The 15,908-nt window shown below is 54.4% G+C and overlaps 1 protein-coding gene across 1 annotated transcript in view; it reads left to right on the forward strand.

Annotated features, from left to right (window-relative positions):
• Positions 1-15,908, forward strand: part of Ptpn14 (protein tyrosine phosphatase non-receptor type 14) — an 84,258-nt gene that overhangs the window by 46,416 nt on the left and 21,934 nt on the right. Inside the window, exons 5-12 of the mRNA XM_033762042.1 lie at positions 1,278-1,348; positions 2,123-2,210; positions 6,313-6,401; positions 6,963-7,050; positions 7,731-7,813; positions 10,334-10,391; positions 13,247-13,325; positions 14,993-15,456. Coding sequence (XP_033617933.1) covers positions 1,278-1,348; positions 2,123-2,210; positions 6,313-6,401; positions 6,963-7,050; positions 7,731-7,813; positions 10,334-10,391; positions 13,247-13,325; positions 14,993-15,456 — 1,020 coding nt within the window. The remainder of the gene's footprint in view (positions 1-1,277; positions 1,349-2,122; positions 2,211-6,312; positions 6,402-6,962; positions 7,051-7,730; positions 7,814-10,333; positions 10,392-13,246; positions 13,326-14,992; positions 15,457-15,908) is intronic.

The raw sequence follows: 15,908 nt of genomic DNA on the forward strand, positions 1-15,908 counted from the left end.
CCCCTCCCCCTCCCCCTCGTACCCCGGCACAGGCTCCAAGCACAGAGCTGAGAACTCAACGCTTTTTCGCCACTGTGGGTTTGCATCATCTCTGGACAGCCGGAGAGTAAGCGGGACGAATCCATTCCCGTGAAGAACAAGAGCTCCTCGGGTCCCTGCCTTCTCTGCCATCTCTCAGGAGCACAGGATCTGCAGAACATGCAGGGCTGTGTAGAATTTCCGTGCAGAGCTGTCCGGGTCTCATCAGTCCCACTCTTCCCGGTTTAATGTCTTGACTCAGGGTGTTTTGTAACAGTGCCGGAGTTTGCATTCTCGGGGGTGGCATTTTTTCCACGAAAAGCTGTCTAACTTGGGGTAGATCTTTACAAATGGGATTTGAGAAGCTAAGGAGATGCACGTGCTGGGACTTCCGCCAGAACATCAGTCCTCGCCCTGCTGTCCCAGCAGCGAGAGCCTCAGCTGGACAGGCTCGGAGGACAGTGCCTGCCCAGGCTCTTCCTGGGACGACTTTCCAGGCCCGTGTCCCTTGGCCAGACTCTGGCTCTGCACACCTGTCGTCCCGGAGCTCCCTTGAGCTGTCGGCCGTCCTGACCGTCTCCGCTCCTACGACTGCTGAGTGGCATCCGACGCAGCCTGCTCCACCCACACGGGGTTTGGATTCGTTTGCTGGTGTTCAAGAGGCCTGGCTCAGTCCCTTCCTGGGTTCAACTTTTGAATGGACGGCAGCCTAGAAATTCATTAACCTGCATAGCCTGACCGTCCAAAATGCCCGAGTACCTGCTAAGCAATTTTGACACAAGTGCAGTCGAGAGACGGGCACGTAGGGAGGAAAACAGGACTGTTCTGGGCCCTGTGGAAACTAGGTGATAACCCAGAGTCCACCTGGAAGTAGCCCGAGCTCTCATGCAGAGCTGAGTATGACAGTAGGAATCGCTTCACAGCCCTTCATCCCGCGGGAGTGAGGGAAAGCCGCGAGTCAGGACCTGACTTCCTTCCTTTCTTCCTTCGTTTCTTTTTTGGAGGTACTCGGGATTGAACCCAGGACCTTTGCAGTGAGCTACATCCCTGGCCCTCTTTACATGTTTTACTTTGAGACAGGGTCTCACTAGGTCACTTAAGTTGCCCCGGCTGGATATGACCTTATGAATGTTGCACCTCAGTTTCCCAGAGTGCACCATCAGGCCCAGCGAGGAGCATCTCCTAAGGGAGCTCGTAAGGCTCACCGTCAGGACGTAAATGCTGGGCACTGCTTGATCGAGTGCTCTCTCTCCTTCCAGGACTTGGCCCTGGAAGAGGCTGTTCTGGAGGAGCTGACGCAGAAGGTCGCACAGGAGCACAAGGCCCACAGGTGAGGCTGCAGAGGCAGCAGGTGCCGTGGGCATGGGCCGGAGCCTGGGGCTCCCCTCTTCCCACAAGACTCCGCTCTCTTCTGTCCTGTGAAAGGAATAGGTGGGCTTGCAAACTGCTTCCCTCCTCCCTCCCTCCATTCTCTTCCTCCCTCTTCCCTCCTCCCTTCCTCCCTCTCCCCGTCCCCCTCCCCAGGAGGCCCACACACGTGTGACGTAGAGAACCTTCTCCAGTCTGGGAAGCCCACGTGCCCAGTGCAAGTGTGCAGACCGGAAACGCCATGCTGGGTGGGAGGTGAAGCCAGGGGCCGAGGCGGGTGGAGACTGTAACCTAAGGAAACTCCTGCTCTCCACCTCAGGCCCTAGGAGCCGCTGTGAGCCAGTGGCCAACAGACTTCTTTTCTGTCCATCCTCAGAGAACCCAGTGCCCAGCCTCCCTTATCGCCCTAATAAACCTTATTTAAATTTTTTTTTCTTTAAAAGGATAGTGGAAATTTTGCCCAGTTGGGAAAAACATAACTTCTCCTCTAAGCAGGCAGCATCTCTCGCAGAGACGTTTGGGACGACTGTAGTATTTTAGGGCTGCAGCTGTTAGTGAAAGGCTTTACCTTCCTCATTATAAATCCCTGTCCTTCGGCCAAGGGCTGAACGTGTTAATGCATTATCTGCAGTGTCCCAACCCTGCCTGGCCGTAATCGCCCTCCAGGGATTAGCCATCTGCCGGGCAGGCTCCCCGATGGCTGAGGCAGCCCCGGTTTCCTCTCGTTGGATTGCAGTGGGATCCTGCCCGCCGAGGCCGAGCTGATGTACATCAACGAAGTGGAGCCGCTGGACGGGTTCGGGCAAGAGGTCTTCCCCGTGAAGGTGAGGTGCTCGGCCTGGCCTTGCTGTGGCCGGCTCAGAGCCACACAGCCGGGCAGTGCCCATGTGGACGGCAGGGGCTGGAGGGCTTGGCCTTCTCACTGCCACACAGCCCAAGTCGGCGAGTCTGCCGACCTCGGGAAGCAGACCCTGAATCTTCGCTGCGAGGTTTTTGAGGTTTCCATGATCTTCAGCAGAACATCTCATGTATGAGACAATCGTGTAGATGAGTGTAGTGGTGCACGGCTATAATCCCAGCACTCTGGGAGGCTGAGGCAGGAGCATTGCAAGTTTGAGCCTAGCCTGGTCAACCTGAGCAGTTTAACAAGACCCTGGCTCAAAATAAAAAGTAAAAAAGGGCCAGGGATGTAGCTCAGTGTGAAAACCCTGGGGCTGAACTCCAGCACCACACAGACACGGAAAGACAACTGTCGAAGTGAGTACTGTACACTGCTTCATCCAAACTTTGAAGGAGCCTGGCTGGGCCCAGTGCTGAGTACGGTTGGGCCATCGCTCCTGTCCTGCTCTGTGCACAGAGACTCCAGCCAGGATTTCTCTCCCATGCGAATTTCATTTCTCTTCTTTATTTTGGTACCGGGCATTGAACTCAGGACCTTGTGCTTGAGAGGCAGGTGGCAGAACCACTGAGCTGAATCTTCTTATAGCAGGCACAGGGAGAGTGATCTGTGAGCTATAGAAGGAAGCGCTTCCTGTGTGCGGTTGATTTTATTTCTCCAGCTCCTTGGAGCTCCCCGAGTGGCTGTCCAGCCCCTGGGGCTCCTTGGGGACCCTGAGCCTGTGACCACACACTGCATCCCTGGTGTCACTCCGCCTCCCAGAGCGGGTGTGGCTTTGGGATCCCATGCGTGGTCACTTCCGAGGCTAAACCACAGTAGAGGCTCATTTTCCTCTCGCTGTTGACAACTTTTCCCGAAAAGTGGAGTTGTATTGAGCCCTCCAGCCGCTGGCTCGCCCCAGCCATTCGGGAGAGGCCTCTCGCATCAGCAGGAACATCCGCTCCAGCGCAGCAGTGCTGGCTGCTTTATAAGCGCGCTGTTCCCCTCGGCTGCACATGTGCAGTTTGCCTTAAGGGAACTGTCCATGTGTGTCAGGCAGAACCGAACCGGGTGGCCACGGCTCGTGCGGAGGGCGAAACAGCTCTTCGGTAGACGTGTGTAATTGTCTTTGGCTCCTCTGGCGGCTGCCCTTCGTGGGCTGTAACCCAGGTCCTCGCCATAACACCTCTCGAAGCCATCTGCGTCCGCTTACATTGCAGCAGCCCCTAGGTAGTCGGTATTTATTTGGGGTCGTTGGAAAATCAGTAAACTCTTCTCCATTTCTAGAAACGTGGCTGCTTCCATGCCAGGGTATTGGGGGTTTTGCTGCGTTGTTCTGAATCATCCTGACCCGAGGCAGCAGGGGCAGTTGGGGTAGTGGGGAAACCCCATGCTGGGGTCTGGTCCCTTCCCAGAGGTTCTGTGAGGGACCCAGAGGGAGCTCTGCCGTCCACCGGGAAAGGTGGGCTGTACTGGCTCCTGGAGTTTTCCTTAATGCGACCTGTGCAAAGGCCCTGGGTTTAATCCCCAGCACTGCAAAAGGAGAAAGGAAAGATAACGCTCGCCAGGTGCTCCGTGTGTCTGTCTGTGACCCGACGTGGTGGACAGGAGCAGCAGGACGGAGAAGTCTGAGGGACCAGGTGGGAAAGAGTGCTGGGGACCATGGGGAGACACAGCACCCGCATGCAATGTGGGCTTCTCCTCCAGTGGTCCTGGAAGCGGCTTCCTGGCAGCTGTCCCTGGTCCTCCACAGACACGGGGTGGCTGCTGCCCAAGCCCTGTGTCACCTGAGCACGTGACATGGCGGCGCTTCTGAGGCAGCCAAGACAGCTGAGCCTCAGCAGGGACCTCACGTCTCCCTCCTTCCTTCCCTCCCTCCTTCTCCCTTCCTTCTGTGTCTCCATCCGCCCAGCCTGTTTATCTTTCCTTCCTTCCTTTCCAGTACTGGGGATTAAACCCAGGGCCTTTTCACGGAGCGCTATCTCTAGCCCTTCTGCGTTTTTATTTTGTGACAGGATCTTGCTAAGTTGCTCAGGCTGGCCTTGAGCTTGCAGTCCCTCGGTGCTGCGGTTGCAGGTGTCTGAGCCCTTATGCTCTGACCAGTGCAGTGCCCTGGCATCCGGGCAGGGGGCACCTTGGGCGTCCTCTCCGGTTTTCCATTTCTTCACTCCGGGAACTGCTCTTCTGTACCCAGACCCCACCAGACTCCGGTTCAGCCCTGCTGACCAAGTGCCAGCCTCATCTCTCCGGAGAACGTCCTCCCTGGCTGCTCCCATCTTCCTTCCTGCGTGGATTTTCCGGTCATGTAACTCGCCTGTTCAGCTTCTGTCAGCACTGCACGGCCTGCTGTCTTTTCTCGATTCTTGCTCTTGCCACACTCTGCTTTGCCCCAGAAGGGTCCTGTTTCTCTTCTAGAAGCCTCCGGCTCTCCAGTGAGTGCTGGTGGCAGGAGAAAGCAGAGGTCACGGAGAGGAACCTCAGGGCAGGTGTCTGGGGCGCACCGAACTCCGTCTCCAGCCCCGGAGGAAGCGGGGCGCTGTATGACAGCTTAGCTGCCGGCTGTGGAGCCGAGTCCCCTGCTGCTCTCAGAACTCAAGCAGGGACCGGAAACACCCAGTGTGGGGCCGGTGACCCCCATCTCCCCAGTGCTGCCCAGCACCCCACACCCACTCTGGAGCATGGAAGGACAGCCACAGGGTGCCCTGGGAGGAGAGACTGAGGTGGGGGTGACGTGGGGGCGCTGCAGAGAGAAAGCCCGATGCTGCCGTGAGAGCCTCAGGATTGGCAACACTGAGGAGTCTCCGTGAAGGAATGGGGTGCGTAGGACAAAATGAGAAAATACAGAAGAACTCTTGGGAGTTAAAAATATGGTATCAGCAGTGGAAAACAGTGAACAGGTTAGAAAGTAAAACTTAAAACAGTTCCTTACAACATTAGGGGAAAAATCCAAGTACAGCACAGCGGGGGACAGGGAATGAAAGAAATAAGGAATTAGCGGACCCGGCCAGGAGGTCCGTCAGGGCAGGTGAAACAGGCACAGACTGGGGACTGGGCCCCGTGAGGAGGGACTCGGGCTTCTCCGCTGTGTGGGACGGACGCACGGTGCACGGGGACACAGCGGCAGCTCTGGGAGGTGCAGAGTGCTTTTCAGAATTGGTGCGTGAGTAACTTTGATTTCAGAAACTTAAGTTTAAAAAGTGAGTAGAAGTGCACGAAAGAGAAAACCCAAGTGATCCGCAGACCCGAGGAAGTGCCAAGATTCTGTCCCAAATGGAGCGGAAAACACATTATTGCTGTGTTGTGACAACAGGAGAGGCAGGAAATAGCGTATCATCCCTCAGGTGGGTGTGCAGGGCCGAAGCCCTGTCCTTGTCCCGTGCTGGTTGCCGCCTTGCTGGGACACACTCGGGATTCGCCCCAAACAGCGAGGGATACCACGCGTGTGCTGCAGCCAGGCACTGTGAGGCCCTCGGTGACCGCTGCATTGTGGATGTCTCCAGGAAAGCTTACTGTTTAGTGGACCACATACGAGTCGCATGCGTGTATTTAGTATACACATGTTTTGAAATACGTATAAATGTAATGGCCGGTCTGGGTGAATCAGCATATTTGTGACCTCACATACTTTCTGCGCAGTCTCTCAGTATGCAGAATGCAGTCCATTGTTACCTTTGGTCCCTGGAATACGCAGTTGAGCTCCTGCATCTGTTCCTTCTGTCTGAATAAAATTGTGCATCCTGTGGGGAATATCGGCTCCTCTTTTTCACCAGCATTCTACTCTGATTCGATGGACCCAGCTTTTTTTAGATCCCACATCTAAGTAAGGACATGTGGTTTTGTTTATGCCTGGCTTATTTCACTTAGCATAAAGTCTTCTAGGCAGGATTTCCTTTTTGAATGCAGCATAGTACTCCATTGAGTACACTGTGTATCCTACGTTTTCCTTACCCATTGATCCATGGATGGATAATTAGTCCTCCCTGTATCTTGGCTCTTGTGAGCAGTGCAGCAGGGAACATGGTGATAAGTCTTTTGTTGATATTACATAGGACAATCATGGAAACAGTATGCAGCTTGGCGTTTTCTTCATGGGGATTTTCGTGAGGAACAGAATCGGAAGACAAGCAGTGATATACAGGTAAACAGACTTGTCTTTCCATTTTTCTTTTCCCCTAGAGAGATGCCAGACAGCTGCCCTGACTGTTTTCCAGATGAGTGAAGAGCCAGACCGTGGGTGCAGGTTGAGCTTTTCCCAGTTCTTCCCAGAGCCCCGTCTGTGGAGGGAAACACTGCCTCCCCACCCTGAATCCTTGGCAAGTGCCCCGTGAGACCTGCCAGGTCAGACTTTGCAGCCTGCGTCCTGCCAGTTACCATAGCAGAGAGGATCCAGGACCACCCCGCCATCCTCCTGCGTCGTCCCGCGTCGTCCTGCTCTCTGCTCCATAGTTAAAAAGCGGGGCCATGGGAATAGGGTGGAAGAGAGCAACAGAAACCTCTTGAGTCATAGCTCAAGGTACCAGCTTCTGAGCGCGTCTGCCCAGTGGCTCCTTGTGTAGATGGAGGCGCCTTCTGTTTCCTGCAGCTTCCGCTTTGCGAGGAAGGACATTTCCCGCTGTTTCTGAAAGGGGCTGCGTTATAGTTTGGCTGGTCAGGAAGCCTTGGAGCAGCGAGTGCAGCCCCATTCCGTGCCCTCTGACAGGTGGAGCGATGTCGGGACGGTCACCCACAACAAGTCCATGATCCTGGTGGAGCTGCTCAGCAAGGAGGACACGGCCCTGTTCCACATGGTGAGTCGGGGTGGTAGCGCGGCAGGGCCCTGATGCCGAGGGGTTTGGTGTCCTCTCTTCCCACCGCCTGAGAAAAGTGTCCTGTACCAGAGACACTGCTGACCCTTCTCCAGTGCTGCGGTCACTTGTTTCAGGGCGGTGGTGGTAAAATCCCATACTCAAAATGCCCGTTTCTGAGCTGACTTTCGGTTCTCAGACTTGGGTGCGCGTGGCTGCCTTGCCAGTGGCCGATGCCCTCTCTGGTGTGTGAAGACCCTGTGGTCGCACCCGTCTGGAGAGCCAGGCGGGGTGGCACTGCATTTCCCTGTGCTGACAGACTTGGATTCCATTCCCGTCATAGCCCGGACTTCCGTACCGCCCAGTGGCCGTGGAATTCTTCCTCTTTCTCCTCCTCCTCTTCCCCACCTCGTGTTGTTTCTCTGCCCTGCCTTGGTTCAGTTATTTATCTTTGAAGCCCTTGGTTCAGGGTTAGGTAAGGATACCCAGTGTCCCCGTTCACAGGCATGGAGGTTCCTCTGCAGCATCTTCTGCGCTTCCAGGCCGGCCTCACGGGGCGCTGACCCTGAGCTTCAGTGGGTCGGTTTGTTCCAAAGATGGGAAAACGCAGTGCGATCTTGGTTCAGTCGCATCTAATCAAACAAATGTTCATCTGTTTTTCCCTCCTCCTCTCCCTTTTCAAGGATGACATCGAGAATGCCAAATATGTTTCTCGGTTATTTACGACACGGCACAAGTTTTATAAACAAAACAAAATCTGCACCGAGTAAGTACACGCTGATGGAGGTCGCCTCTCCATTGGCTCCCCTCCCTTGACCCTAGCAGCAGCCAAAGCAGCGGGCGGGAGAGGCTTTAATGACGGACCTGTGGTGTCGCGTGTGCCTAGGGAGGAAACGGCCACAAACGGATGGCCGATGGTGGGAGCTGTGGCTCTGAGTTCCGAGGAGCCACGTGGCGCCCAATTTGCGGGGCGCCCTGGGGTCAGGCGCGGCACATTCAGAGGAGGTGACGCCCGCCGGCTTGAAAGGGAGGACGCAGCTGTCATCCGGCCGCCTAGCTCCTCCGCTCACCCCTGCGCTCCGGGCCCTATGGGCTGCCTGCAACTTGGAGGCCCGGGTAATTAGAGGATGATTTAGAAGGCGCTGAGAGGTGTCCGAGTCCCTGTGTCTTCTTTTAATTTAATTTGGAAATAAAGGGGCTTCTGCTGCTGCCCCTTCCCTGTGGCCTGACCTCCGAGATCGCGCCAGGCTCCCCGCCCCTTTGCCTCGGTCTTCAAAGACGCTCTCACAGCGTGCTCTTGCGCTTCGGGCCCCCAAGGTGTTTAATTTGGGTTCAGAGAGTGGCAGGGGTGTAAATGCAGCACGAGCCGCTTCTCCACTCCCACGGAGACACTGCCGAGAGGGATAGAGCGGTGCTGGGAGCTGGATCCCTGGGTCACGCCCGACTTTCTTCCCCGTAGGACAGAGGCCGTGTCCTTGGTCACTGTGGGGCTCTCAGAGTGTGTGTGATGGTCCCAGGCCTTGAGTGAGTCCGTCCTCCGGGTGAATCAGAGGCCCGAGCAGGGAATGGCCAATTAGGTGCCTGCGTCTCTCTCGCGGCCCTCTGCTCCCATTGCCCCGCACCGCGTTTTTGATCCCATGTCTCGGTCGCTCTGTGTGGCAGTGCTCTGCTTTTGCCTTTGACTTGTCGGGCTGTCCTCGCCATTAACAGTTCTGTAGTTCACTTGTGTAGAGTCGATCAGAACCTGCGCTGAGAAGAGGGTTTCACCACAGCCCTCCGCTTAACCATTTCTCAGCGGCTGGCTGCAGGACCGGGCTCATTCCCAAGGGTGCGTCCTTTCCCTTCGCCTCACTTGGTGAACCGCACTACGAGACTGAAAACCGTCCTGCTTCTGTGATAGGCCCTCTGTGCTCCTTCCTCCTAACTGGGCTCCTGTTAGAAATGGGCCTTTTTAAGCATCTGTTTTATGAGTGCACCTTTGCAGTACCTGCTGATGACGATCCCGGTGAGGACTTGGCACGTGTACATAAGAGCTTAATTTTTTTTCATCCTGGGGCTGATGAAACATCGGGGCGGTCTTGTTACATCCGTGTGAAATTCTAGATGCAACTGCACGCCTCAGCAGTGTGCCAAGGCCGGGACTGCCCTCCCGAGCGGACCGGAAGTCATGGTCACCGTGGCCTCCTCCCCTGTGGGGTGCAAAGAGCCCCCACCCGGCCATCCAGGCGCTGACCTGTGACACTTGGCCGTCACTTTCTCTGTCCCTGCAGGGCCCCCCGCTTGTCAACTGCTGACCCTCCAGGGAGCGGTTCCCACTGGCCTGGGGAGGAAGGGCGAGGGGACCGAGTCTAACCCGGGCGGGGACGTTTTGCTTGGCCAGCGTTAGAGATCCCTGGTTACTCTGTCTCCATTGTGCTGTGGAAGAATGGTATGATGGGAGAGTCAGGAAGGGGGCCGACCCAAGGGTAGGAAGAGTCTTTCAAAGAACTTTAACTCAATAAAAACTTGGTCTTGTTTTTTGTTTTATTTATGTTTTTAAAGATAATACTGAGGACTAGGGAAAATGTTGTTACGGCCTTTGGGACCCTTTGCTCAAGAGAATCTTGGATTTCAGTTTTTAAGAATTCGACAGTATTTCAAGTTCCCACTCATTTTTTTCTCTCTACTGTGTTCTTTGTTTTTCTTACTTAAACCGCTCAGTCGGTGGTGATCTGGTTAAGGATATGTAGCTCAGTGGTAGCACATTTGCCTAGCAATAAAATAAGGTAGAAAAAAAAAGGATCTGGTCAGAAAAATATTTGTAATATATGTTATCTTAACAAGAAGCGCTCCTATATGCTCTTACTGAAAAATATTTTACCTATTTTGGAATTTCATTTGGCTAGAAGCATTTTTGAAAGACAGCCTTTCTTTCTGCCTCTCATAATCTTTATCACAAGAGATTTTACACAGCCACAAAGGCACAGAGAGTACAAATTTTTAAAGTTGGTGTAATCATAATGGTGTTTTTCAGTTTTATTTCTTTAAACCTCGTTCTTTTAATATGAGCTGGTAAAACTTATTACTAAGGCAGCATAAGTTGCAGACATTTTGAGAATAAAGAAAAGAATAAAAAAGGCTGTGAAAACTGTCCTCGGCGCCGTTGGCACCCAGACCCGAAGCGTGTGCATGCTCGGCGTGCGTCTGCTGATCTCGTCCTTTGCCCTCCTGTCTCCCTGTCCTCGCTGCCCTCTGATACCAGACCCCAAATAATGGCCGTTCTCATTTTTCCCAACTTCTCACACAGGCAGTCTGCGTCTCCGCCTCCCATCCGACGCCAGCCCACCTGGAGCCGCTCCTCGCTGGTGAGTGCCGTCTTTCCATGCGCAGGCAGGGCCAACTGAGGCATAAGGAGGGGCGGGACGAGCCCCTGCCAGGCCGGCGGTGAGCTCCGCCGTGGCCCTGGTACCCGAGCCCGGTGCTTCCTCCCAGGGTGGCCCCCGCCTCCCCTGTGTGTCTCTCCTTCCTGTCCGTCGTGTTTTCCGCCTTTCATCTCTGGTCATAGCGTGGAGATGTGTCATCAGCTCTGAGCTCACGGATGCGGCTGCGTTCCCTGCCATAGACTGAACTGGTCAGAAAGTCCCTAAGTGAAACAGCAGTGGAATGACTGTAGTTAATGGTCTCACGTGGTCTTTGATAGGAACGATTCATGTGCATTTTCTCATTTGAAGGCTTTAGTTAGTGAGTGCAATTTGAATTGATCCACTTTCCCACCTCATCTTTTAGGATTTTTTCCTATTGTAATTACTCTCTTCATTTTGTGCCTTGTTACTTGGAGGCTTAAGGGTAATACAGTAGTTGTCAGGAGTTGGCTTCCTTTAAAAGTTTCTGCTTCTTGAGTACAGTTCTTTGAGGTTATGACTTTCTGTGCACAAACAGGTAAATAATGTAGGGTTTTAATTTTTCTGGAGGAACAGTTCTTGGAGCGGCGAGAACGTCACGCCGAAGTTTCGTCTGGAGTGTGTGGCCCTCCAGCAGCTCATTAGCTTGTCCTTTAGAAGGAAAGTTTTGAGGACAGTTATTCTTTTCTGGAGACTGTGCGGACATGGACTCTTGGAGCCCGGGGCTGGGCCACTGTCATCCCAGGAGAAGCCCGAGGCCTGGTGCGTGTGGTCACAGCCTGTCACGCGTGCCCCCTGCCTGGGAGACCGGGGGACACTCCAGGCTTTCCCTGGATCACCAGTGGACTCGTTTGCAGTACTGGCTTCCTCATCCTCTGCTCCTTGTTCACTTACTTCGTGTTCTAATTAGGAAGATCGCTTCTCACTCATGCCCAAGACAGACTGAGAGGCAGAGTATTGAAGGCCACCGTGGACTCTGGTCGGGTCCCAGTCATCCAGAGAGGAGGTGGAGCTTCTCCTTTCTTACTGCGACGAGGACAGGATGGAGAGCAGGTTCAGGGCTTCCCCTCTCCCTGACCGTTCAGTTTAAACCTTTCACTGCAGTTCTTGTAGTGAGGTGAGAGGGGGAGCCCAGCCGCCTCATCTCTCAGCCTCCTCGCCCGTGGCCAGGGTGCGGATCTCTGATTTTCTCTACCCTTTCTGCCCCCTGTGTGATAGCATTGAATCTGTTTCTGTGTTTGCAGGTTGGGAAGGAAGTGGAGGACTGTGTGGGACTAGATAAGGAGATGATCAGTGCTGTAACCCTGAACTGGTATGGGAAGGATTAGTCCTCCTTAGCCTGTGCCTGTGCACATAGGCCAGCTCGTAAATAGTCACTTACTGGATCTCTTTTCTAAAGTAAGAGCAAGAGGAGGTAATAAACCATCTTTGCCTTGCCATTTATTTCTGTTCCTTTGTACAAATCTCTCTTCACTATTAAAAAAAATACGAGCCATCCTGGTGTGGACAAATGTAATTGAATTCTGTATTGCCAAGGAAAGGAAAACTATTTTTAATTTACAACTAAGAATTAGCCACGGGAACACTTGAAAGCTTTCAGGAATGCGGACATAGTGCCTCTGCTCTGGTACCAGGGTCTACTCAAGATACATTTAACTTCAGTTTTTTGTTTCTTTGTTTCTTCTCTCTCGATTCCTTTCAAGTTTTGAGCCCCTTGTCTGCATCCCCTTCTTTATTTGCCCTTCTGATGCCAGATACTAAGAAGCTGGGGCTCCTGCTGGCTTTGAGCTGTTGTTTGAGCTCAGCTTCTTCGACATTCCCTTCCTCATAGAGCATTAATTTTTAGAATGATGTCTGTACAGCTTGTAGAAATACAAAAGATTGGTTCAGGGATTTAGCTCAGTGGTGCCGCCGCCTCCCTCGCAAGCGTAAGGACCTGAGTTTGATCCCTGGTACCAAAACAGAGAAAAGAAAGAAATAGAAAGATCATCCTGTTTGGTGAGGTGCACACTTCTGTATCTGTGTACAAGCTCATGAAACAGTCTGCTGACCTGGAACCCTGCTACGTGGGTAAAATGAATGTTTTGAGGTCAGGGAAGGGACAGTGCTGCTTTGATTGGCAGGAACTGGAGACCTCGTGAGGTTAAGCAGCTCGCTCTAGGTCACAGTTGGGGATCACTGTGTTTCCTTTGCTTAGCCACTGGTCAGTCCCTCAGAGTTTTTGTTTTTTCTCCCCCCGAGGGCTTTGCCCTCTTCTGCAGCCGGAAGTGATTTGGGTGGCGTCTCAGCGGCCACCTGTAAGATCCTGTGTTGGCTGGGCAGTGCTTTGGTGCTTTCCACCTTGCTCCTGCAGTGTGCAGAGGAATAAGCGGCTGTGAGGACTGTATGCTTGGCTCGTGGGGTCACTAGATTTTTAAGTTGCTTCCGCACTGGGCCCGGCCTGACACTATCATCCTGTCCCCGTTGGAAGTTGCTGTGGCCCTGTGAGCCAGGTTGTGTGAATGGCGAAGGGTAGAAGCGAGTGGCCCCAGGAGGAGACCAGTTTGGAGTGGAATGGCTGTTGTAGGGTGCCCGTCCCGATTACATCTGTTACGCAGGCAGGCATGGAGGAAACACAGTGAATAGCTTCCCTGGGCTTCCGGCTGTGGCCCCTTGCTCTGTCTGACCTTTTTGTTCCTCCCTGGTGTTTGTCTGGTCCCAGGCTCGGTGATATTTGGGGTACAGATGAGTGGGGTTCCGTGCTTCACTGTGGCTGGGGCTGGGGGACTGTGGGGTGCTCTGGGAAGTGTCCACCCCAGCCCCACCATGTTCTCTTCCAGCCCCGGCAGCAGCCGTACATCCTGCCTCCCGTGCACGTCCAGTGCAGCGAGCCCTACTCAGAAACACACACGTCACAAGGTAATGCCTCACCCGCGTCCTCCCGAGTGCAGAAAGCTGAGTACCAGGAAGAGGTTGAGAAGTTTTGCTTCTTTTTAAGGGACAGTGAAGCTTGCTTTTTAACATGGCCATAGGCTGTGTGACAGTAGCCAGCAGTGTCGGGTTGTGAAAGGCCTAAAAAGATTGGTTACCCCTAAAAGAATGGCTCCCCAGAACTGGCTGCCCGAGGAGCCAGGGCCAAGGCACTGGGCAGTTCCTGTCCCTTCCGTTTTGTCCATGGGTGACATAGAAGACAGCTCCGGGACAACCAGGAAAGTCAGGCCCAGCCTCCGTCAGCTTTCTGCTCTTTGTGCGATTAATCATCCCATCTCGGACTAAACAAAATCTGCTTTATTCCTTTTTTCCTCCCAAAACATCTCCCTTGAAAAAATGCATGCAAGAGCCCATTCCATTAGTAATAGCAATTACAGTGCTGACAGTTAACAATCGCAGAGTTGTGAGTGTGTGCCAGTGGCTCTCTAGGTAGCTTGCTCTGTATCGGCCCATTCAGTCCTCCTGGTAAACGGCAGGTGCCATTGTTATTTCCATCTCACAGGAGAGGAAGCAGACAGAGGTTGATGGTGGTGCTGGGATATGCACATCAGCAGCCTAATACCAATCCAGTTTCCATAAAGGAGAGGAGGGGCTAGAAAACCTTGGGTGTGGACGTATTAAGTGCAGCACGAGTTGCTGTGTTAACACCTCCTGGCTATTTTGAATCCTCTGCGAGAGGAAGGTTGGATGCGGAAACTGAGACCATTTGTCACAGGAGTGTCTAAGCATGTTGCTCTGCTTCTGGGGCAAAGACTGCAAACCCCTCTGGAGGCAGATGAATCACGTTGCCCTAGTCCGCCCCCACCTCCGCCCCCCCTCCGCCCCCGGCTCCGCCGATCCCATGGGTCCCACAGTCCTCCTTCAGGCACCTATGAGAATGGATGTGTTTAGGCCACAGAAGTGTTTCGGCAGGAGGTCGCCTTCCTGGCTGTGAGGGGTGGTGCACATCTGGGAGGCAGAGACCTGATGCTAGAAATCTGCTGCTGCATCTCTGTGGCTCTTCACTGTAGTAATTGTTAGTATTTTTTACTTGAATTGACCTTGATGAGACCAGATCTAGATCATAACTGCAGGAAAGGCTGAAAGAACTCTCGATTCTCATTTTACCTACCATTCATGGCTGCTTAAAACGACCTAGCCCGGCCGATCTGCAGCTGCGGCCTTGTCCTTTCCTTGTGAGTACTGCACCGCTGGGTGTACGGACTTTCCCACTGTAGTCAGAAAGTGCGGGTGCAGGTACTGGGTAATTTCCTATCTATCGCTCGCTGGAGTTCTTGCCCACATACTCAGACCTGTTGCTGGCCAGGTGTAGGAGGGTGCATCTGTCCACTGGGAGGACCACCGTTGGGGTTTGACTGCAGAGCCCACGGTGGAATCGAGTGCTGTGCTGTGAGCACCTTTCACCACCTCGGCTCGCACGTCTCTGTGTGCTGAGGGGTCCTACACACCGGCCTCACCTGAGCAGTGCCACTTCTGTAGAGGGTGGGCGGGTGGAGGTCCTGGGATCTCACCTTTTATGACTTAAACTAAGCGGACAGGAAGGAACTGTGTTGGAACAGGGTGGCGTGAAGGCTGCTGTGTGTGTTTGATTGTAGACAGCATTTTCCACGGGAATGAAGAGGCCTTGTATTGCAACTCTCACAACAGCCTGGAACTGAGCTACTTAAATGGCACCGTCACCAACGGCAGCGTGTGCAGTGTGCACAGCGTCACCTCCCTGAGCTGCCCGCAGAGCTTCCTGCAGACCTCGCCGGTGTCCTCCAACCTCAGCATCCCCGGGAGCGACATCATGCGGGCCGACTACGTCCCCAGCCACCGGCATAGTGCCATCATCGTGCCGTCCTACCGGCCGACTCCTGACTACGAGACCGTCATGCGGCAGATGAAGAGGGGGGCCATCCACGGGGACAGCCAGAGCCAGTCCCTGCGCAACCTCAGCCTGCTCGGCGCCCACGCCTACAGCCAGCCCGAGGAGCTGGTGTACAGCCAGCCGGAGATGCGCGACCGGCACCCCTACACCATGCCCTACACCCCGCAGGTGGGCTACGGCCACGCACTGGTGTGTCCAGTGGACCACGGGAGCCCCAAGAGCGGCGCCGTGCCCAGCAAGCCAGGGGCCAGCGCCATCTCGCACACAGTGAGCACCCCGGAGCTGGCCAACATGCAGCTGCCGGGGCCCCAGTGCTACAGCACATCCCACATGCTCAAGAACTGCCTCTTCCGGCCACCACCACCCTACCCCCGGCCCCGGCCCGCCACCAGCACCCCAGACCTGGCCAGTCACCGGCACAGGTATGTCAGCGGCAGCAGCCCCGACTTGGTCACGCGCAAGGTGCAGCTGTCCGTGAAGACCTTCCAGGAGGACAGCTCCCCCGTGGTACACCAGTCCCTGCAGGAGGTGAGCGAGCCCCTGCTGGCCACCAAGCACCACGGCCCAGCCACTAAGCGCCACAGCCTGGAGGTGATGAGCAGCATGGTGCGCGGCATGGAGACCATGGCGCTGAAGGCGCT

Source organism: Fukomys damarensis, unplaced genomic scaffold, assembly GCF_012274545.1.
Source record: "Fukomys damarensis isolate Sample0158 unplaced genomic scaffold, DMR_v1.0_HiC HiC_scaffold_11, whole genome shotgun sequence".
Classification (NCBI taxonomy): Eukaryota; Metazoa; Chordata; class Mammalia; order Rodentia; family Bathyergidae; genus Fukomys; species Fukomys damarensis.